This window comes from Xenopus laevis, chromosome 7S, assembly GCF_017654675.1.
Source record: "Xenopus laevis strain J_2021 chromosome 7S, Xenopus_laevis_v10.1, whole genome shotgun sequence".
In the NCBI taxonomy this organism is placed as follows: Eukaryota; Metazoa; Chordata; class Amphibia; order Anura; family Pipidae; genus Xenopus; species Xenopus laevis.
Window position 1 is genome coordinate 25400385 of NC_054384.1, and position 24795 is coordinate 25425179.

At 39.5% G+C, this 24795-nt stretch overlaps 2 protein-coding genes and 1 pseudogene across 3 annotated transcripts in view; 1 reads left to right on the forward strand and 2 right to left on the reverse strand.

Annotated features, from left to right (window-relative positions):
- Nucleotides 1-11425, forward strand: part of slc16a12.S (solute carrier family 16 member 12 S homeolog) — a 90598-nt gene extending 79173 nt beyond the window's left edge. For both annotated transcript variants that reach the window (XM_041570484.1, XM_018226927.2), the window contains one exon: nt 10237-11425. In XM_041570484.1, coding sequence (XP_041426418.1) covers nt 10237-10370 — 134 coding nt within the window. In that variant the 3' untranslated portion in view covers nt 10371-11425. The remainder of the gene's footprint in view (nt 1-10236) is intronic.
- Nucleotides 1680-8411, reverse strand: LOC108697199 (interferon-induced protein with tetratricopeptide repeats 5). The gene is made up of 2 exons (XM_018227117.2): nt 8309-8411; nt 1680-3880 (listed from the first exon to the last, which is right to left on the reverse strand). The coding sequence occupies exons 1-2, from the start codon at nt 8311-8313 to the stop codon at nt 2419-2421; spliced, it is 1467 nt and encodes a 488-aa protein (XP_018082606.1). The 5' UTR covers nt 8314-8411; the 3' UTR covers nt 1680-2418.
- Nucleotides 11426-14353: 2928 nt separating the features above from the next.
- Nucleotides 14354-23980, reverse strand: LOC108697200 (annotated as a pseudogene).
- Nucleotides 23981-24795: the final 815 nt, after the last annotated feature.

The following is a 24795-nucleotide window of genomic DNA, read 5'->3' on the forward strand; positions in this document are numbered from 1 at the left end:
CACTTGCTGTGCTGAGTACCCCGACTGGGGTTAGCCATATATTTTGTATACCACTGATAAATGGCTAATGTGGGACATTAACAATAGAGGCAGGTACTTAAACCAGGGGTGGAGTGTCTTGAGTACTGTATTAAACCACCTGTAGTCTTAAGTTGGCCATAGATGCAAAGATCCGATCGTACGAATCATCGTACGATCGGACTTTACCATCTCCCGACCCGCCACTAACCTTTCAGATCAAAGTCTTACCAGTCAGATTAGTTAAAGAACAGATCAGCAATGTTCTGCCCCTGACAGCAATCGTACGATATCTATGTCCAACCAAAGCTAGAGACAGTCTCCCACTGAAAATCGTACGATCGGCCAAACGACCGATCTCCGCTGGATGTCGGGACTCTCCACACACGGTTCGAAAATCGTACGAATCCTGGATTCGTACGATCAGATCTTTGCTTCTATGGCCAGCTTTAATCCCAGATCTTTTAATAAATGGGCTAAAGGGGAAATTTCCAGGGCTCACCAGGGTCAGACTGTTTTTAAGGGATAGTTCTACAAAAATCTCCTTATTGGAGACTTTGTCCCACACAGAGGTAGGTTGTGAGGTTCTGCTCATTTGTTCTCCAGCAAGGAGCACACAATTGCCTGTTTGAAGGTTCTACTGCGAGGAATTTATTTGTGCAGCTGCAGGTGTCCACCATAACTGGATTTCATTACCTTTGCCTTCAGCCCACCAGTACAACTGCAACCCAGCTCGATTAATAATTGTCAGGGGCAAATCTGTCATTCAATTGTGGCCCACCTTGTAGAATGGCCAAATAATTAGCAAATAATTGTGATACATGCAGTAGTGTAACTAGATGTTACTGGGGCCCCCAGTAAATTCAATCTAGGACCCCAAAACATTACTAGGTTGATCTATTCTACCAAAATATATTGAAATTGCTCATTAATTAGGGCCTTGCTGGGCCCTCTACCTTCCTGGGCCCCTCTGCAACCTCAGGGTCTGCTTCCTCTGTAGCTACACCCCTGGATACATGTCACACTTTATACATAAAACTAAAACACTCTCTTACAATGGTACATGTTTATTGATTTTTAGAAAGATATCATGCAATGTAATATCTGTAATATCTTAAAGTATCCATGATTATAGTTAGGCAAGCCAAATGGGTATATCCAGATGTATTTAGATGAGCAATATTCACTACAACACATTAATGACTACATATATTCAAATCTACTGTTTCATTAATTATTTACAACTTTGTTTTAGTAAAATGAAAACACAGAGAAAAAAGCAGGATTATAATGCCTTGATAATAGCCTTACAATGTGATATAAGAAATTAATGCATTTATTCTGATACTATATAGAGCAAATTGTCTTAAAGGGGACCTGTCACCCAGACATAAAAAGCTAAAAAGTAAAAGTCCTTTTCAAATTAAACATGACACCTAAATTCCTCATTTTATTAAATCATCCATACCCGTTATAAAGGTATGTCAATCAGTGATGGGCGAATAAATTTCTGCGTTTCGCCGCCAGCGAATAAATTCGCGAATCTCCCGTGAAAATTCACCGGTGTCAATTTCCAATTTTCACGATTTTTTTCGTGAAAATGTTAGATTTTCACTTTTTTTTTTGTGAAAACCTTCAAGTTTCACGATTTTTGAGGGAAACCTTCAAATTTCACGATTTTTGAGTTAAATTCGTGAATTTTCGGCGAAGCGGGAGAAATGCGCCCATCACTAATGTCAATCATATACTGCCTGCTGGGGCATAGAGGCGGGGTAGGCCATTACTTTCACTTTCTAATTTGCACTTCCTAGATGTTACTACACTCCTCTCCTTCCCCTCCCTCCTCAAGATCTATAAATGTATATACTGTGTGTGGGTACGGTCATCGAGGAAGATAAACAAGCTTCTGGGATAATGCAAAGCTTGCCTTAGTAACTATGTTCAGAAAAAGGCCCCTGCCTGTGTCCTGTGATTGTTTATTCCAAAACTGAGGGGAAAAGATTATATAATTTATAAATTGTATGTAAAGTTTATTTTGCATGACTAGCACAATAGGAAAGAATATGGAGTTATTTTTTAGGGTGACAGGTAATTATTTTCAGCATTAAATTAAGAGTCTGTATCCTGGTGCTCTTGTGTTTATGTTATAGCATGGCTAGCCACGTTCTTGAATACAGTTTCTTGTATAGTTTTTAGGTTTTTCCTTGATTAGTTCCATGCAGAAGGCTGTCCCAAAGACGTGTACAAGCTCAGCAAAGCATTTTTCCATTGGAGAAAAAAAAGACACCTATAAGCAACTCAAAAATTTAATTCCTTTCTAAACAAAACTCTTTATAGTACATTTAACTATTGCATATCATCTGGGAAAAGTATATAAGGGGTTTCCAGATATGTCAGTTGTTACTCACTGATTCTCATGTCATGCAATGCCCTCAAATAATCCTCATTATCTGGATCCAGTTCCAGTGCTTTCTTATAGTAATCAATTGCTTGGTCAATTTCTCCCTCTTGCTGATGAATGAACCCTAACAATCCAAATCCAGTTGCACTTGATGGTTCGTTGCTTATTTTCACTTTAGCCAACTCTTCCAAATTAGTTTTGGAAAAAGATCGTGTCTTTGTGTCATTTGGTATCAATAATACTTCCTTGTAATGCCTTATGGCTTCAGATTCAGATCTAATTTGATATTGCTTAAATTTGGCATAACTAAAATGAACCTCTTGTTTATCTTCACATGTTATATCTCTCAGATTTAGTGCTTTTTGATAAATAGCTTCAGCTTTTTCAAACCGAGAGTCTTTTGAGTACATAAAGGCTAAATTAATATATGCATCAGCAAATATTTCTTTTAATTCAAGAGTTTTTTCGAAATGAAAGATAGCAGATACAATGTTATCATGTATATCCCTGTCTAAGGTCTTCTTCTGATTCAATGACTTTGCAGTCTTAGAAGATTTAAATAACATTAACATCTTATCTTTGTAACAAAGCCCAATCTGGTGATGAAGAGAACATGAATTGGGAGTTTGGTTTAGGGCTTTTCTGAGAACGGTAATAGCAGCATCAACCTTTCTTTCTCTTCTGTAAAATCTGGCAGCATATCGAAGTAAATATGGTGAGTCTGGAGTTTGTCTAAGAGCCTCCTCCATAATCTTTTCTCCTTCCTCAGCTTGATCCATATATAGATATTTCAAAGCAAGAAGAGCCTTAATCACAGAATCATTTTCATTCAATTTCACAGCACGTTTGAGCAACTCTAAACATTCACAATTGTTTTTTGCGTAAAGTCTGTTATCTTGATTTTCTAAGCGATACATGACTGTGGCATATCCTGAATTGAGCTCAGGATTGTCTGGATCTAACTCTAGCGCTTTCTCAAAACACTCTTTAGCTCTTTCACAGAACTTCCCATAGAATGTTAACAGAGCCCAGGCCTGTTCTCCATATATTTCAGTAAGAAGAGCATCATTTTCTAAAGAAGATTCATATTTCTTGTAAATGGCTTCTACTTTTTCTAAATAAGACTGAGCTTTGCTAAACTGGTTTAAATGGTAGTACAGCCAGGCATAATTACTGTAGGTCACAGCTCTTTTGATATCCAGATCAGCAGACTGTGTTCCTTGCAGGTGTTCTTCTGCTTTCTGAAGCTGTCTAATTGCTTCTTCATTGTCTCCTTTCAAATAATTTGTATAGGCCAATAAATTATGGAGCCTATGTCTGTGTATAGAAGGTAAAAATGTGATTTGATCATGAAGCCTGTCTTCTATATTGTCAATATCAGTCTCGTCTTTGAAATAAGTCCATGTGAAATGGCATTCCAGTTTAAGCAGAAGGTTCTTTAGTAATTCATCTGACAGGTTACTGGAAAAATATTGAATGAAAACTAAATATACTGTATGCAACTTTGTGTATTTATTAAGCAGCTGTATTATCAGATAGAGAAACAACACCATTGTTTTAACAACAGACTAAGTAAAATTTGTACTGTGGTGTCCTCATGATTCAATGCTCATTCCTAATTGACTCTATGCAATTCACTTCAAATTTACATGTCAGCAGGTGCCATTTACATCTTATTGGTTGCTATAGGTTACTGCTCCTGGGCAAACTTAGTGCCTTTTAGTACATATGGGGATACATCTCAGCATGCCTTTAAACCATAAGCCTAAAATAACTAATACCCTAAAAATGAATATAGCTAGAAATGTCATATTTTATATACTGAACTTACTGAACCAGCAGAAATCAAGGTGTCAAGGTGACAAAGGTCTCATGGAAGAACGATACGTTGGAATAATAAATAAACTTTATCTCTTTTTCACCATATTTTAAAGTCATGTGAGTGCCCTGCTTTACATGATATTCTATATGACTTCTGCGATGTGCACCCAGGCATTTTCTCCAGGAAGTGAGTGCAGTTATCTTTCTGTAAATATATATATATATATATATATATTCAGTATCTTGTCCCTTATCTCAGTGACACAGATCTTCCCTGCTTAAAGGGCTGTGGTTTCCTTGGGCTAGTAGTACAGAAGCACAAAACATAATGTATTACATTCCGCCCTACGTCTCGAGGTAAGGTTTAGTTCTCCTTTGAATTAGGATCTTTTTAAAGGTTAGTTCACATTAAGTAAACTTTTATGGGGCAATGTCTTAAGTTTGCTACTTTTCCAGTAACTCCTTACAACCAATCAGCAGGCAGATTTTACTGATCAGGTATTTTCTATGGGCTACTAGATGAAGGGAAACTTTATTATCCAAATTGTATGGTCTGTTATATCATGGCCTTTACTTGGCAACTTTTCAGTTGGTGTTATTTTTTTTATAGTTTGTTTATTTGCCTTTCTCTCCTGCCTCTCTCCTGCCTTTCAAATGGGGGTCACTAATGTCAGCAGCCAAAAAACTTTGCCCTCTCCTATTTATTGCCAAGTCTATCATTCAAACCACTGCTTGGCTGGAGAGCTACAGGTCTGCATTTATGAGTTCCTTGCCTTCCTGCATTGTTCAAACACGATCCACACAAGAAATAGATAAAGGGTTCCAAAACTAATCCAGGCAGGTTTAAAGGGCTATCTGAATTATCATGGGACAGGGAGAAACTATGCACCAGCTCATTACCTTTCCTTAACCTAAAACATTGTTTGATCTCATACTTCTGCAGAACTATTCCACATTAACTTATTGTAAACTATAATTAAAAATGAATGCTTGGAACTGTATATGCAAATGGAAACTTGTTCAAAACAAAATTACTTGCTGCTCACATTAATACATTCCTAAACAGTTCTACTAAATTAACACATTTATCGGTCAGCAATTTGCTTACTTGTGATTACCGTAACTGTCCACAGAGTAAACTGGGCAATTTGATTTAATACATCATTTATGAGGATCGGTTCTACCAAGCACGCCATTGTTCTTATATCTGAAATGTATATTTATAATTCAGCTTGAGCAATTTCTCAAAAATGGCAAGGGGACAATAGGAAGGTGTATATTCCTTTAAGTGGGAGGTTGAATGTGCATTGGACAAATGGTTTACTTTTCAGAGAAAGTCCCTTTGATCATCTTAAGGGGACATAGTATGAATACAATAATAGCACTGACACATCCATGGAAATGGAATGCAGGTATTGTGTTTGTGAAAATTGAGCACCTCATCCCTAAATTTAACATCAGTCTACAGCATTAAAATAGTTATTTTTAGAGGGATCATTGTAGTAAGACATTGTGAAGAAAGCTGCAGGGAGTTATCATCTAGAGTGCTGGATGGTTGTCAGCAACGTTATGTGTTTTGGGTCATTTGGGTTTCTAGATGTGCTTCAAACAGATTGGATTACATTGCAGCCTCTCTAGGAAACATGCATATTACATTTTTAATATCAGAGAGTAATGTGTATGTGTGTTTGTAAATGCAAGTGTGTTAGTGTCTGGGTGTGTAAGAGAACCTGTCAAACTCATACTCGTGTCTGTGAGCGAGACAGAGTATAAATGATCTTGTGTATCTGTATAGTTAATCATAGCAGATCACTGATTCCCTGAAAGATAGGTGGGGTTTGCTGTTGTTTTACTTTACTTTACTTTTCTTTTTTACTTTGTTACTTCTTTACTCAGTTTATAACCCTTTTCCTGCCATTTAATCCCCTTATTTTTCCTTTTCCTCACTATATCCCATCAGAAATATTGGTGATCTATATGTGCTCCATTTGCAATTTATTACCTTCTAGATTTGTGTCTTTGCCACCAAAATATTCGTAGAATTAGTACTTTTACATTTTTTCCCCCCACTGGAAAACTTTCTGCGGACCCATGGTGCTTAGTGATGTCATCGGTTATAAACAAAGCTTAGTGATGTAATTTCTGTCACATGACAGGCAGCAGCTATTTTGTGGACATTGTCATTAGGGCTAGGTGTAGATCATGACAAAATCTTGTTTAGGTGCCAAGATAGGGCACCTTATGCCCATAGGGTTGCCACCTGGCCTGTATTTTACTGGCCTGGCTGGTAAAAATGATGGTTGATACCAATGTTATTAATAGGGAAAAATGATATATAGGAAGGCCGGTAGTTTTTCCTGGAAAAGGTGGCAACCCTAGATGCCCATGCACCGGCTACACAATTAGATGTTGAAGGCAGAAGGGGAATGTAAGGGGTGCAGTGACATCTAGGAAGTGCAGAATGGAAAGTGAAAGTAATTGCCTGCCCTGCCTCTATGCCTAAGACATAGAGGAGGGGCAGGCATTATATGACTGACAGCTGAGAGTTTTAAACATATTAAACATAAAAAATATTTGGGTTTCATGTTTGATTTTAAAAGGACTTTAATTATACAGTTTTATTTTATATATGGGTGACAGTTCCCATTTAATAGGTGATCAATATTGAAAATGCTACTTGGTTGCCATGGGTTACTAGATCTTTGCTATTTTTATTATATTACTCCTCAAACAAACATGAATGGGCTTATATAAATTGATTGAATTTCAGTCTCTGTATTCAATAGATTTCCGGCTAATGAATCAGCTGATATTAAACTTTTATTTGCTAAATCTAATACACAATGTATTGATCTTATACCTCAAGCTATAGAGTGTTTAAAAGGTAGCTATCATGATAATAAAGCAAACCTCTGACAGGTCACGACTAAACTTGGTGGTGGTTGGAAGTTAACCCTATGTTTAAAAAAGATGTCATTTTTTTTACTGATTAAATTGAACGGCTTAATCTACAATCCAACTTTTAGAACCGTGAGCAACATTCAGAAGTAGAATGAGTTGGGGAGCAACATTAGCATGAAAAATGTGCCAAATAAGAGCTGTTATTGTCCATTTAGAAGCCCCTATGTGGATTGTCAACCTACATTGAGGCTCTGTTTGGCAGTACACCTAGTTTTTTTTTTGCCACCAAGCCTGGAATTCAAAAATAAGCTCCTGCTTTGAGGCCACTGGGAGCAACATCCAAGTGGTTGGAGAGCAACATGTTGCTCACGAGCTACTGGTTGGGGATCACTGATCTACAGCATATATTAATGTTTAAATAGTTCCCCTTTAAAGGGCATAATGTATTAAAGTGTACAATCTTTGCATCCTGTTTTCTAATCCATAACAAACAATTAATCAGATGTCAAATAGCATGTCAGTAAATGCTAAGTATCTGCTGACTGATTTCTAAGGTTTACCAGAATTAATGCAAATTAACACCCTTTTCATACTTTTTGCACCAGAATCTGAATCAGAACAGGTTTTTAAAGCTTTTAATATGTTGGTCTAATGAAAGCCTAGAGCCCTGCATCCCCCTACTTGCGTGCCTAAGCCCATAACTATACGGTATTCCTCTCTTCCAGCATACCATACACAGTAACACAGTTTCCCAATAAATTAGATAATATGCAAATTCCTTAAAGAGATACTGACAACAGAAAATAACCTTTTTTTATATCTATCATAACATTGTCTTTGAATACCATTTATAATTTTGCCATAAAGTATTCCCCTGATGCTTTTAGATTACTTTTATAACCCCCATGTTCCTTTATGAGGGGGCTGCAATATTTGTGCAAAAGTAGTTTGTTAGAATAAGAAACCCTAACTAACAGGTTAAGAAGAGACAGGGTGGCAAAACAGTCAGGTTTAGGAAATTCAAGTAATAATTACGTACAAAAGCAGAACTATCAGCGAAAAATGGTCAACATGACCTATAGGTAACTTTTAATGTAGATTCATATTTTGAAAAGAACATTTTTAGTGTCAGTATCACTTTAAGGTTTATTGGCAAAATATATTTACCTCATGGTGGTGGTTGTTGTTGGAATCTAGCAGATGCTCAGCTGTGAATCGCAAACACTGCAGCAAGTCTCTTATAAGGATGCACTGCCATCATGTGATCACTCAGTAAACGGGGGGAAACGAAAGTAGATAATAAAATATCTTCCTATCAAAACTAAATTATGGTGTGACTTGGATATTGCCCAAGGACATGATAGAGAGATAGCAAAAAGGAAAGTTCTGCTCTCAACAACATTTCTCATTTTTAAGCAGAGCTGAACTGGGATCATAAAATGACAATTTTTTAAATCCCCATTTAAATAAAACAGGGATTGTTTGTTCATATATGAAATGAGTGTGGAGATTCTGAGTATTTAGTCATTTTACTTTTGTTTTCTTTTGGGACAAGACATTGACTAGAAACATTTTTCAACAATGATCCCTTGTTTCACAAGTTGTCAGCCTTGCCTGTAGCCTGTCCCCCCTTACCCAGGACATGGGATAGCTTGCAAATGACTGGTTTGAATTTACTTACAAAAATGAACATCTGAAGTCTGTAAGGAGAAAAATCAATAAACCTCATAGAATGAAAAAACAAAAACATACATTGAGCTTGCCCAAAGCAGGGATACTGGAGTATCTGTTCAGAGCTTGTAATCATAGACGGAGGGTGTTTTTTTTGCTTGGGTAGGCCAAGTCTAATGTTACATCAACAGTTTCTTCTCTGGCGGAGGTGATTCAGCCCCATATTATAAGCTTTGGCAAAAGTTGTAATTCACCTGCTTATGAGTACATAGGGTAGATTCCAACCCAGGGGACACGCGAAAGTGATGTCACATTTGACCGGAATTGATGTCACTCTAGTGTTGAATCTTAGCAAAAAATTAAAAAAAATTAAAGTATACATAGGGTAGATTTTTGTCTAAAAATGCACTACAATATGAAATCTGTCCCATACATGGCCTGACTAGTATGGTCATTTTTCACTTGACATGGACAAAGCCCAGACTATTTTGAATTTTTTTTTCATAACACTCTCTTATTATCAAAATTATAGAAAAAGTTCAGTTCATCCACATTACTGGAAATCAGGGTTAATGATTGGGTTGTGTAACATTAAGAGCTCTTAAATACATGCGTTCTTTGCGGCGCAACCCTGCATTCCGATTTGTTCCGTTCAGCCGCAGGGGAGCGCAGGAGTAAATGCACTCAATTATTGTCAAGGGAGCTATACTCACACAGATGCAGGTTGGACGCAGTATGTTGCATTCCACCTGCGTTTGGCACTTACATGCGTCTGTGTGAGTACAACTCCCTTGACAATAATTAAGTGCATTTTCTCCTGCACTTGAACTTGAACTTTTTATTTTTTCAACCCAATTTAACTATGTCACTATGTAACTATGAATAGATCAATATAACTACCATTGATGGTATGTTTTTTTTTGTGCAATGTAAATATGAAATAATAATAATTTTTATGTGTTATTTTTGCTACTGGCTAACTTGGTACCACAGTTTTTGTGTTGGCCTACTCCAATACTACACCAGCTACTATAGCAGTGTTACAGCATTAACCACATTGGCAGATAGTCTTTTATCACCGTTTAGCAGCTGCAAAAGTATTTACATAGTCATGAATGCAAATAATGCACTCTCATATTGAAAGTGCCGTATTGCTTATCGAGTGATTGCATTGCTATATATATATAGAGAGAGAGGAAGATAAGGTATGTTTGTACATATAACTGGGATTCTCACACTTGCATGCCTGTTTAAGGGAACAATTGATAATAAACTGCTGGGCTACAATAAATTATTCAAGTACCAAATGTGAAAAATATTACTTAATGTCAAGCTGATATATGATATTTTTTCCTTGTTCAGGTTGGCTGGTGGACACGACCGGTGACTACACAGCACCATGATATTCTGCTCTATTCTTTTGGGTCTGGCTAAAATAATAAATAGGATAAAGAAGAATCCCCAGGCCACAGTTGTGCGCTCCTCTGATATAAAGCAAGAAGTCTGGACTAATGGAGATGTGTCCTGTCTCAATGCAATAAGCGAAAAAGAGGTGTAGGTAATGAATTGTGCCAAGAACAAACACATTTCCATTGTTCAGCATCTTTCCCATGTGGGCCTGGACTAGAGTCCTGCGTAGGTCCATTTTTTTGAAACCCATACCTGCAACCCAAACACGCAACCCACAATTTTGATCCATATGTTCCCGCTACCTGACCGCAATAGGCCAACTAACCTTCCAACCCAGGGGACACGCGAAAGTGATGTCACATTTGACCAGAATTTATGTCACTCTAGTGTTGAATCTTAGCAAAAAATTAAAAAAAACTGGATCAACCTCGCACCTTTGTTGGAACAGGTTATGGTTCAGCCAGAGAGGAATATTCAATTCCTACTGTACCTTAAGGACTAGTTAACGTTCCTTATTGAGCTGACATGTAAGGAGCCAATCCCAGCGAGAGAAATAGGCTCCCAGGTTTAAGTTATTTATATAGTCACATCACATAGAGTTACATAACTTAGTTGTCATAATTACTTTTCAGTAGTGATTATACAATACATCTTAATTGGTGGAATAGTAACTTCCCAGGAGCTGCTCTCCCTCCACACACCCCATTTATTGATAAGGTACTTTCCCAGAACAGTGTACTATTCCATACAACATTCCAAAGCTAGAAGTCAGTTAACATAACATAGAACAGTAGAACTATAACAAAATATAAGTATTGGGGAGCACATTGAGATATATATTTATTTATACTTGTTGGAGGAGCACATTGAGATATATATACAAGTGTTGGGGAGAACATTGAGATATATAGTAGTGTTGTGGGAGCCTTTTGAGATATACTGTATATACAACTGTTGGGGGAGTTCACTGAGATGAATATAGAAGTGTTGAGGAGCACAAGAGTGTATTGTAATATGTGTAGAACTGCTATGGGAGTACTTTGTACTTGTACTTTGCCTAGTGATAGCAACAATTACCTCTTGTTAATAAAAAAATAAGCAGCTGCTCGTTATAAGTCAATGGTAACACAATGGGAGATATTTATCAAAGAGCGAAGTTAGAGATCACCACAGTCCACTAGAGTGAAATTCTGCCCCTCTCCATTCATTTCTATGGGATTTTTATAAAACTCTGAATAACAGAAAGGCCATATCCCATAGACTTCATTATAATCAAAAAATCACTCAAAATAGTATAGGATGGAGCACACAGAAGGCAGACTCTGCTGCAATAAATTTTATTCGAGTCACAACATGTTTCAGATCTACATGGATCCTTTTTCACTTTTATCCATGTAGATCCGAAACATGTTGTGATTCGAATAAATTTTATTGCAGCAGAGTCTGCCTACTGTGTGCTCCATCCTATACTATTTTGAGTGATTACATGTTGGTCTACTGATGTGGCCCAGTTGGAAAGTGAGCACTCTACACAGGTGGAAGTGTTGGACTAAACCTATTGCATTATCCATAATCAAAAAATCCAGATGTTTTAGAATACCATTTTTCAGTGTAGTAATAAAACAGTAGCTTGTACTTGATCCAAACTAAGATACAATTAATCCTTATTGGAAGCAAAACTAGCCTGTTGGGTTTATTTAGGGGCCGATTCACAAAGGGTCGAATATCGAGGGTTAATTAACCCTCGATATTCGACTGGGAATTAAAATCCTTCGACTTCGAATATCGAAGTCGAAGGATTTTAGCGCAGATAGTGCGATCGAATGGTCGAAGGATTATTCCTTCGATCGAACGATAAAATCCTTTCGAAGGATTCGAAGGATTTTAATCCAACAATTGAAGGAATATCCTTTGATCAAAAAAAGTTAGCCAAGCCTATGGGGACCTTCCCCATAGGCTAACATTGAGTTCGGTAGCTTTTAGATGGCGACATCTTTTTCTTAAAGAGACAGTACTTCGACTATCGAATGGTCGAATGGTCGAACGATTTTTAGTTCGAATAGTTCGATTCGAAGTCGTAGTCGAAGGTCGTAGTAGCCCATTCGATGGTCGAAGTAGCCCAAAAAACACTTCGAAATTCGAAGTTTTTTTACTTCGAATTCTTCACTCGAAGTTAGTGAATCGGCCCCTTAATGTTTACATGATTTTCTAGTAGACCCCAAAAGCTCATTCCTAGGTTCCATTTTAAAAAGGCTGGGTAATAGCATGTCCTTTAGAGTGGGAGCCCGTTTAGGGACAATGCTGATCCCCGGGCTCAACACCTTAAAGAAGTGTTCATCGCCATAAAGAATAGGTAAAAATCTCTTTACAATTTTGGATATTTCAAAAAATTGTTTACTGTATCCAGTTGTAACTTACAACTGGATACAGTAAAAAAAATTTGAAATATTGTCAGCATTTTCCCTAAACGGGCTCCCACTCTAAGGGTAAGGCCACACTAAGCGATAGCGCGGCGATTTGACTCGCCGCGACTATTCGCCGCGACTTTTAATCCTCAATCGCTGGCGAAGCTTTGGCGCTGGCGTCTATGGGGAATCGCTGCGTAAAAACACACGCGGCGATCTTTTTTCTATTGTCGCTCGAAATCGCCTCGCTAGGCGATTTCGAGCGACAATAGAAAAAAGATCGCCGCGTGTGTTTTTACGCTGGCGATTTTGCGCGATTTCCCATAGACGCCAGCGCCAAAGTTTCGCTAGCGATTGAGGATTAAAAGTCGCGGCGAATAGTCGCGGCGAGTCAAATCGCCGCGCTATCGCTTAGTGTGGCCTTACCCTAAAGGACATGCTATCACCTAGCCTTTTTAAAATGGAACCTAGGAAACGAGATTTGGGGCCACTGATGTCCATGGGTAATTGCAAATGTGGCAGTCGCAGATGTATTACCTGTGGACATATGAAAGTGTCTAAGAAATTTAAGTCAACAGTGACAGGAAAGGAGTTTGATATTAAAGGATACATTAATTGTAACACTACATTCGTGATCTATTTGATCACATGTTTGAATTGCTGCAAACAATATGTTGATTGTACCGGTAGAAAATTGAAAGAAAGAGCGAGAGAACATATGAGTCAGATCAGGAACCCTCAAACAGTAGAAAAAAGTAATATTGCTAGGCACTTTGCAATGTGTAGTCGAGGGGACACAACCCAGTTTTCCATTCAAGGGATAGAGAGGGTGAGATTAGGAGTGAGAGGAGGAGACCACCAAAAACTTTTAGAAAGGAGAGAAGTATACTGGATTTTTCATTTAAGAACGCGTTTGTCATTAGGGCTTAATCATGAATACGATGTGACATGTTACACCTAAATGTATAAAAACAGAGCTCTGCCCTATATTAAAGAAATATACTTACCTTTTAGCACTATAAACAGAATGCAACGATGATGGCTTATGTAACCTATAACAGTTTTGATGACAATGAAGTATGTGCAAAGTTATAGATTAACTGAATTTTTTAAGAGTTGGATATGTATATATTATTAATTTATGATGTTGCGCAATAATTAATTTTAGAGATTGTGATGTTAACTTAGAAATTGATATAATGTATAACTCAAGACTATTATGCATAACCTAAAGGAAACGGTACAAATACCCTGCATAGGCACTATGGGTTAAAAAATATAAAGGAAGCAGGGCTAATTGCCTGTGACTTCCAATTGGTTTTAAAGAAAAAAGGGGTGGGATTACCTAGATTTAAAATTCTGTACTCAATGTTTCACTGACAGATACACCTATGACTAAGTGCCGGAGGGTACGAAACGCGTAAGGTGGGCCATGTGGGTTCAGTATGTACCGAAAACTTTTTCATGCGATTACCAATAAATGACTTGTTTTTACTTTAAAGAAGCCTTGGGACATATATCTTTTTTGATATAACTTTTGCATAGTGATTTCCTTTGGAACTGGGGCAGGTCCCTCTGGCTCAGTTAGGGATCTACGGAAATCAGACATATGGACTCCCGACCTACAAATAATACACAAATACTACTTGGCCCAGCTCTGCATGTTATTATATGTGAAACTGCAGCATGTAGACTAAACTACTAGTGCCGTTTTGCTTGGCCGAAAAATCCGCATAACTCCCAAAAAATTAATGAACATTGAAGTCAATGGGCATCAAAATAATCTTGACTGGTGACAATTTTGACGCAAGCGACAATTTTTATACGTGCGACTCTTTTGTCCAAATGCATTAAAGTCAACAGGCATCAAAATAATTTCGAGGTGCGGCAATTTTGAATCGCAACAATTATTTCTCGCAGCAAGATTTTCCACAGCAATTTGTTGCAGCAGTTTCGTGAAAACATTCGCAGTCTGTGAAGTGCGGAAATTCACAGCAAATCCATGCCTGGTAAATAAATTCGCCCATCACTACAAACTGCTAATATGTAAAGTACAGACCAGAACTAATTGAGTTCATGATTATATGTCCATGTAGCAATACAGGTGTCTTCAACTCATTTTCTTCTTCAGCTTCAGATCAAAGAGAACACTCAGATATTCATCATTGGATGGATCACTGTTTAAAGCTTTTTCATACCATTTCATTGCATTTGATTTGATTTTCTTTACTGATGAACACAAACAAAGTGAGCCCTGAAGCATCCCTGGGGTTTCTCTCTACCTTCTGATTGGCTATCTTTCTCAGAGACGTCTCACACTCTCAGCCCTGCCTTGTACTGTTCTACAGCTTCATCTTCAGATTTCTTCCATTTCTCCAGAAATGTCCCATAATGTAAGTGGGCTTGTTGATTTTCATATTCAGGAGTGGTTGTTAGCTCTGTGGCCTTTTAATAAGTCTCCTCTGCTTTTTATGTTGATGTGATCTGGAGTACATATCCGCTAAATCGAAATGTGCATGCAGAAATTATCTTTTCACTTCCAGCACTATTTCAAAGTGAAATATTGCCTTTTCCATTAGATCTCTTATTTCTTGCATATGTGGACCTCTGTAATTACCTCTCCCTGTTTTCTTCTTGTGTATGAGCATTTGTCTGTAGCACAGCCCCAGCTGATGATGGAGAAAACCAGAAGTAGGTGTTATACTTACAGCCTTCTTCAGGAGTCTAATAGCTTCCTCAAACTTTCCTGCTCGCCTGTAAAATTTGGCAATATAGCGAAGCACATATGGAAGATCTGGTTTTAGTTCGAAGGCACCCTTAATATGCTTCATTGCTTCTTCTTGTTTCTTTAACTCCTGTAGTTTTAAAGCCAAAAGTACCTTAATCACAGAGTTATTTGGATTCAACTTAACTGCCCGTTCCAATAATTGGAATGACAAACCTTTGAAATTGGTACATTGCCATTCCAGTATTCCATTCAGGATCATCTGGATTCACTTTGAGCCTTTCTCATAGTATTGGCCACAACATTTCAGCAGAGCCCATCTTTGTTCTCCATAGGTTTCAGATTGCACAAGATCTTTAAGTTCTTTTGATTGTGTATGGATAGTATTTATCTTGTCAATAAAAAGCTTGGACCTTTCACTGTCATTAAGACAGTTATAGACCCATGAGTAGATGGAGAAGGTCAGTAGATATTTCATGTCGGTCTCCGAAACATTAGACTCCTGAAGAATATCCTCTGCTTTTTGAAGATTCACAATAGCCTCTGTATAATTATTCTTCAAGTGGTTTATATAGGCCAACAGGTTAAATACCCTCCCTTTAAGATTCTTGTTTAAATATACCAGTTGAATTTTAAGTCTTTCTTCCAGTTCTTCTATATCAACATCCTTTTCCTGTAGCCCCCATGTAAAGTGGCACTTCAGCTCTTCCAAACGGGATTTTAGTGTATCCTGGGACTCACTGTAAATACAATAAAACACAAAAAGTATTTGAGACACTCAGGGCTCATTTACCAAAATGGTTCAAGGAACAAAGTGCAATAAAACAAGCACAAAAGCCCTCTCTATGTTCAGCAGCACTGGGTTCAGGAGGGATGGGAGGTTGGTAGCATATTGATGTCCCCTGGCACACCCCTAACTTGCACATTATTTTGTATACAAACCAAGATTGGTGGGTGATGCAAAGCTATGTTCTTGCCACATGCAAATTGCAGACAGGGATGAGGAGGACCACCTTGCTAGTGCAGTAGAAGAGACACATTTTCAGTTTGAAAAACTTTATTTGGACTCATAAAGTTACTAGGTGAGGTTTTTTGCAACCCCTAGTAACCTGCTGCACACAGGCTCTTACCTCGTCTCATTGCAGCAATGGATAGGGTTAGCACCTTTTGCAACTTGGGAGTCTGGACAGGGGGCAGGCTAATGATATTGGGCTGCAAGGGGACATATCAGGGGTGGGTCTATGCCGTCAGGGGTGGGTTATGGCAATAAATCAGTGATTGGCTGATTGCCTCATCATTCAATTAAAAGTCCTGCATGATAGTGGAATGCTCTACACGAATAGTGATCACTTGTTGAAATTGCTGTGTGCTCTACCAGAAGACCCCTCCCTTGCATTGGATCAAAGATAAATGCAAAAAGAAATCCAGGAGCACACCATTGAATTGCTCGGTGAAGTGTGTGTTTTATTAAGCCCATATGTATCTCTATGTACCAAGCTTACTAAGGGCCAGGAGGGGCCCCCGAAATATTACCCTTTTTGCGGATACATATGGGTTTAATAAAACACAGACTTCACTGAGCAATTCAATGGTGTGATCTTGTCCGGATTACCAAATGACAGTGGTAAATCTGGGTAAAAACTGGGCAGGCGGCAACCCAAGCAGTTGCTTGGGTGAAGTGTGTGTTTTATTAAGCCCATATGTATCTCTATGTACTAAGCTTACTAAGGGCCAGGAGGGGCCCCCGAAATATTACCCTTTTTGCGGATACATATGGGTTTAATAAAACACAGACTTCACTGAGCAATTCAATGGTGTGATCTTGTCCGGATTACCAAATGACAGTGGTAAATCTGGGTAAAAACTGGGCAGGCGGCAACCCAAGCAGTGGTCTTAACCCTCCTGCACTTTGTAAATAATTAACCATAAGATTGGCAACAAAAAATATATGTGCCCACTAGTGATGTGCGGGTCGAGAATTTCTCACCCGCACCCGACCCGCCGGCTCCCTACCCGCACCCGACCGGGGCCCGCTGCACCTTTATTTATAGACCCGCACCCACCCCCGCTGCGCAGTGACGTCACAAAAGGGGCGGGTGGAGCAGGCAGAATTCTATAAAGTCTGGCGCCGGAAGCCGGCAGTACTAGGTCGTGGGGAGAGCAGGAGAAGAGCTCGACCCGCACCCACCCGCGACCCGCGCATTTGGTCCAGGGTTCGGCCCGAACCTGCTCGACCTGCGGGTAAACCTGCGGGCCCCGCAGGCCTCGGGTCGGCCCGCACATAACTAGTACCCACGTCAATAGTATTACTTTTTCCTTTTTTATCAGTAGCTGGTGTTGTCTCTAAATAAAGCTGATATACTTGGGAAGCATAATACATACAAATCAGCTGATTCTGTGTCAGTGGATAGAAATATACAAAGCTGACAGGATGAGCTTTACGCCATACATGTGCCCAATACAGCTCCTGTGCTCTGAACCTTCCACTGTTTGTACACAGAGCATCCAACATACTTCCCGCACAAGGGATCACTGTGATCAAACCTGTTCTTATTCACATTTCCATGTATATGCATCTAAGCCTAATATTGACTCTTACTGCAGCTACATATCATGTTGTATATTGGACCAGTTTCTTTCTGAACAAGCAATACAAATTTCTGAGTATAGATTCACTGATTATTACACTGACTTATCATGGAAAATAAAAAGAATGTAAAGCCATACATTTTGCATAATGAAAGCAAATGTAATTACAAACATCTTTAAAATATATATTCATTACTTTTTTTTTCAGTCACTGTGAAGTTGTTTGTACATGTAATTGCTAAAACAGCATCTGTCTGTCTTTTGCTATTGTCTGCACTGCTGGTTCTGACCAAGTACCATTAAAATACAGTTTCAGTCTTCTCTACTCCTGCCATGAACCAGTTCCCCAGAATACCATGCACATATCTGTGATTCACTTTCTTTTCAAGTCTTTTCAGGTCCATGCCTGCATACAACAAGGCACCTGAAGATACCTGGCAAATCAATGGTAAAATAAGGAAATGGAAAAGGAAATGAAAAAATAAAATATTTTAAAGAGGCAGCTTAAAACAAGCACTAAACAGGGCAATGAGAGAAACTGCAGCTACTTCATGTTTGGTCCCTGCAAGGCAGATAATTAGATTCCCAGTGCCCAAATAATCTGACTTTAATTTGAGATTAAAGGAACAGTAACACCAAAAGTGTTTTAAAGTAATGAAAATATCATGTACTGTTGCCCTGCTCTGGTAAAACTGATCTGTTTGCTTCAGAAACACTACTGTAGTTTATATAAACCAGTTTGCTTGTGCTTCTGGGTCACTGGTAATGAAAAATTACCTACTGCGGCTGATGCTGTTGTTTACAGATAGGAGACCCTGTCATTGGGGAACAAGGCAGAATCGAAACTTAAATAGGCACCAACAGCTGATATTCAAGAGAAATGAAACCAAAGGAGAAGCTGAGAAAGCAGGGACGTACTGTACATTAGTTATTTGCTGCAAACCTGCTTATGTAGCTGCGCCTATGTCACAAATACAGTTACTTTAAATGGTTGGTGGTGTAAGGGTAAACCTGAGGATCCATTTTCTAATGGCATAAATAAGGCAGATATCAAAATCATTATAATCAATCAAACTGATTAAGAGACCTGTGTGAGATACTGAAATTGTAAGTGCATGCCTGGAGGCTGGCGCCGGTGTGGATCTTTGTTTGCAAACAGTCACGTAACTAAGCAGGGTTGAGCACGGGTGCAGGCCATGCAGCCGGCCCCCCACCCCCCTCCAGATGCATGATTTGCGTATAATTCGATTCAGTCATTTCCCCCTCTTTTCCATCAAATATTACACAACACAACTTATTGGGTGAAAAGGCCGCAGCTTAGTTTATTATACAACAACAGCTTAACTTATTATAACATTACTCAATACAATATATCACATAATTATGACAGATACATAACATGTTAACATATGTTTTAAACACGCACACTAGCCGCTTAAGGCTGCATTAACAATGAACCAATATTAACAACACTTTTCCAGATCACAACACAATCTCCAACCTAAGGCTAAGCTTCCGCCACTTACTTCCTTGCCTATGGTGAACCCTTTTTCCCAAGCCTAGCCCCATGCCTATCCAACCCCAAACTGACCTTGACAGCACTGCCCCCTTTTTGGTTACCCATTATGGCAACCCCACTACGCCAGAAGCTGCGACTATCGGCAACTCCCCCCTTAGATAACAGGGCGGGCGGGAGGGAACACTGATTTCCCAATGCTTCCCAGGTAGGAATGACTTCCCGCACTTTCTGCACCTATTTAAAACCTAAGCCCTTCCCCTTTTCTTGTCCTCTAATCCTAAACACTACAACTCCCACAATCCCTTGCCTTCTCCCTTACACACTTCCTAACTCCCTCACTCTTCCTCAATCATGCCCTTATCTGCTCTATCTGTCCCAGAATCGCTACATAAGGGTTCTGTTTTCTGTGCGCCTTCAAATCGGCGCAAGCGTCTTGAGGGCCCCAAGGTCCATGCCTGCAAACCATCAGAAATAATGGAAAAAAGTCAGAAATCAGGGGAATACTTAAGGTGATGGGAGACTGGGGACAGAGCCAAACATCTGGTACCTCCCGAAAAAATAGGAGGGGGGGTTGACAGCTCTGTCTCATAGGGAAGCATCTGTGTAGTGCCAACAGGGTTGGACTGGGCTGGTGGGAGACCAGGAAAAAACTCTGTGGGCCCCGCCGGCCCAGATCTGCACCCTATGCTCCTGCACTGAAGCCACTGGCCGAAGAAGGGACAGAAGAACACAAATCGTGCAGTTACATGCGGATGTACGCACACACAGATGGTGCAGGGAGGGGGCTGGAGGGGGCCCTGAGGCGGCAGCCCTGATGGGCCTCAGGCCCCCAGTCCGACCCTGTGTGCTAAGCCTAAGGTTGCAAGTTGTTAGTGTATGAAATAGAATGACTTTCTGTGGTATCATATGCAGGGCCACAATCCACACAAACTGAACCCAAATCATAAGAGATGAGATGGGGATGGGTAGTGGGAATTTTAGCTTTGTTGTGAAGCAGAACTATATTCCAATGTACTGAGACTCATTTTAATTGATTCTCTTCCTAAAGTGCAAAGAGCGAAATTGGGCCTATTTTAAGTGTATTTAAACACTAATAAAAAGTCTTTATTGAAGCAAAAAGAGTCGTGGCCTGAACATCAGCATACTGAGAAAGAAGTACTTCATACTACAGGTGGGAATGACCATGCCTGGGATGTTTCTATTTGGTATCATACAATAAAGCCAACACAGAGGTTAATCTTAGTGTGCTGAGCCCCAATTATCTCCCTAAACTATATTGAGTGACGTGGCCATACTTCAGGGAGTGGCACCACCAGAAGGTAAAAGCCTTTATACAGGGTGTGCTCCCAATTTAAAAATGTTGTTGCATTGTGAAACGTGCATCTTATTTGTATTCAGCTTAACTGCCCGTTCCAATAGTTGGAAAGAGAAACATAAAAGATGGGCAGTTTCTGCCTCAGAATTCTTACAACCGATAAACTACAGTTGCCAGACCAATATTCCAATAAGGATTGTCCGTATTTGCCTACAGAGCCTCTAAAAAACAGTGTTTTACTTTCTCATAGTATTGGTCACTAGAGACCATCCTTGTTCTCCATAATCCTCAGATTGCACAAGATCGTCAAGCCCTTTTGCTTGTGTATAGTATTTTTCTTGTCAATGTAGAGCTTGGACCTTTCATTATCATTTAGGTAGAGCTTGGAGAAAGTCAGCAGATATTATATTTCAGTCACTTTAAATTTCCAGAGAATAACCTCTGCTTTCTGGAGATTCACAATAGCCTCTGTATTATCATTCTGAAAATGGTTTACATAGGCTGGCAGGTTATATACCCTCCCTTTAGAATCATATTCAAATATTCCAATTGATTGTTAAGTCTTTCTTCTAGTTCTTCAATATCAGCATCATTTTCCTGTACCCCCATATAAAGTGGCACCAGCTCTTCCAAATGGGATTCCAGTGTAGCCTGGGACACATTGTAAACACAAAGAAATACACACCGTAGGTATAGGAGATACTTTAGCACAGCGGTCACTGACTTTTTTGCACCATGGAACAGTTTAAAGCAAGACAATTTTTCTGAGGACCATGTGGGGGCAGGCTGATGCTTGTGTGCATTTAAGGCTTACCAAAAAACAAAGTATTTTGGTCCTTGTCGCGATCAGTAGAGAGTTTCCTTGGCCAAATAAAGAGGTCTAGCTACCTATTACCTACAGACCCATGCATGAAGCTCTCTCTGTGACTGTGAGTGACTTAAATAATAATCTAACACACCACTGTCAATATCAGAAGAGTTGACATAAACTCTGTGTCATTCCTGTTGACATGGATAAGGGGTCACAGCGAGTCTGTATTACTGGTATCACATTGCTCTTGTGGCTCTTTGTACTGCACTAACCATAGGCAGTAGAAACAGGGAGCTCAGTGTTTGTCAGCAACAACAGAGTGTAATTTGACAAACACTCCCTGAAGCATTCAGAAAGGCTGGTGAGAGCTGCTGGAGATTTTCTGTGGAAAGAAAGGCCTGGAGCTATAATCTCAGGGGAGGCATGACAAGGGATTTGAATGCGCAGCAGCCAGATTACACTTTATGTTGTCATATTATCTATTAATAAGCAAATGTGGATGTATTCCTGCATGTACTGTTATATTGTGGTTTCAGTACTGTTATACAGTATAAACATGAGAGAGTTTGCATGGTATTATTCATGTTAAATGTTATGGCAAATGCTTGATCCAGGGAATGTTTCTGAACACCATTGGGGGTCAGGATGGAATGTTTTCCCTCTTGAGGCTGTGGGGGGATCGCTCTTTAGGTAGTAGCAGCAGCAGCAACTCCTTTCACACAGATAGTAGACAGTTCACAGGTTTCCATCTGATCTCACATGTGCATTTATTTAACACAGCAGCTTAAACACCAACATAACAGTTCATAACCTTTGGGAAGGCAGTACAAAATAAACAAAATAGTCCAGCTGTACTGGTAAATGAAAATGTCCTTTTCCCAAAGGTCCCACAGTCTCCCACTTGGGCAATATAAGTCCAGCAAACAAAATTAACTATTAACTCACAGTCCTTTGGAGATTCCTTGTGCTTTTCTCCTGGAAGCAGCCGCTCCCCAAACACTTAAGGCAGTAGCTGGTAGCCAGTCCTTGCTACTAGATAACTTGTCTCCTTCTGGAAACTTGCGCCCAGCAATAAAAGTCCTTATGCTTTAAACACAGGTAACATGCAGTTATTATGCAAACCACAAGACAGTGTACCCTAGAGAGAGCATCAGCATTTCCCTGTTGACTCCCTGGTCTGTGTTCTACTACAAACTTGAAATTTTGTAGTGCCAGAAACTGGTTACCCTTTTGTTTTTCTCTTTTTTTTTCCCCATCCACATTAAAGGAGCGTTATCAGTCACTAACCTGAACTGGTGCCCTAAGAGATAGTACCTAAGGGCTTCTAGAGCCCACTTAATGGCCAGGCACTCCTTTTCCACAATGGCATAATTTCTTTCCCCTGATGTAAGCTTCCTGCTAAGGTAGGCCACTGGGTGTTCTTCACACCCGATCACCTGGGACAAAACAGCTCCTAGTCCCACATCTGAGGCATCTGTTTGAACTATGAATTCACGGTTGAAATCAGGGGTAATCAAAACTGGGCACTTACAGAGAACAGTTTTTAGATTATGGAATGCTGTCTCTGCTTCTGGGTTCCATTGCAGATTATCTACCTCTAGTTAACTCTGTTAATGGGGCTGCGATAGTGGCAAAATTGGGCACAAATCTCCTATATTAGCCAACCATTACTAAAAAAGCTCTTACTTGTTTTTTTGACAGTGGCTAGGGCCAGTTTTGTATAGCCTCAATTTTGTGTATCTGGGGCTTAATTACCCCCCTTCCAATTACATATCCCAGGTAACGGGCCTCTTCTAACCCAAGAGCACATTTTTTTGGGTTGGCTGTTAAAACAGCCGCTCTGATTGAATCCAGAACAGCCTGGACTCTGGGTAAGTGACTTTGCCAATCTGTGCTGAAGATGACCACGTCATCAAGATAGGCTGAGGCATATTTCTGATGGGGCTTAAGAACACGGTCCATCAGCCTTTGAAATGTAGCTGGGGCCCCATGTAAACCAAAAGGCAGTACTTTGTACTAGAATAACCCTTCAGGGGTAGAAAAAGCAGTTTTCTCTTTGGCCCTGTCAGTTAAGGGAACTTGCCAGTAATCCTTTGTAAGGTCAAGGGTGGTTATATACCTTGCTGGGCCAAACCTCTCAATCAGCTCATCTACTCTGGGCATGGGGTATGCGTCAAATTTAGAGACTTCATTTAATTTTCTGAAATCATTACAAAAACGGAGAATTAAGACAATGGGGTTAGACCACTCACTGCATGACTCTTCTATTACCCCAAGCTCTAACATCTTTTTAACTTCATCTGAGATCGCCTGCGTGCGAGCTTCAGGCACCCTATAGGGTTTCAATTTTACTTTTACCCCAGGTTCTGTCATAATGTCATGGTTAATCACCATGGTTCGCCCTGGCAACTCTGAAAACACATCCTTATTTCTTTGTAAAAACTCTTACCTCTTGTGTTTTACTTGGCGACAGGGTCTCAGATATTTTTACCTCTGGAACTGAACTACCTGCTGTTTCCCTACGGAAGGTTACAGCCGCAAGGGTCTCGCGGTCCTTCCAGGGCTTAATCAAATTTACATGATACACTTGGTAGGGTTTCCTTTTCCCAGGTTGATGAACCTTGTAATTAAAGTGGACCTGTCACCCAGACACAAAAATCTGTATAATAAAAGTCCTTTTCAAATTAAACATGAAATCCAATTTCTGTTTTTTATTAAAGCATTCATAGCTGCTGTAAGCTCATTTAAAAATCTCAGCTGTCAATCAAATATGGTCTGCCCCTCCTCTATGCCCGTGGCATAGAGGCGGGGCAGACAATTACTTTCACTTTCCATTCAGCACTTCCTACATGTCACTGCTCTCCCCACATTCCCCTGTTCTCTTTATCATTTAATTGTGTAGCCAGGGCATGGGGATGGACATCGGGCCCCCAATTTTGGTGCACAAACAAGATTCTGAGATGATACAAGACTTGTCTTAATAACAGTGTCCACAAAATGGCTGCTTCCTGCTTGTTATAATTATGAATTCCCAGACTAAAGGAAACAAGATTCAAATAATTTATATAGTGTAATTAAAGTTCATTTTGCTTGACTAATGTGATAAAATAGGATTTTGAATCATTTTTTTGGGTGACGGGTCCCCTTTAATGTCTCCTACCTTCTCTACAATCTCATAGGACCTTGCCATTTTGCTAAGAATTTACTTT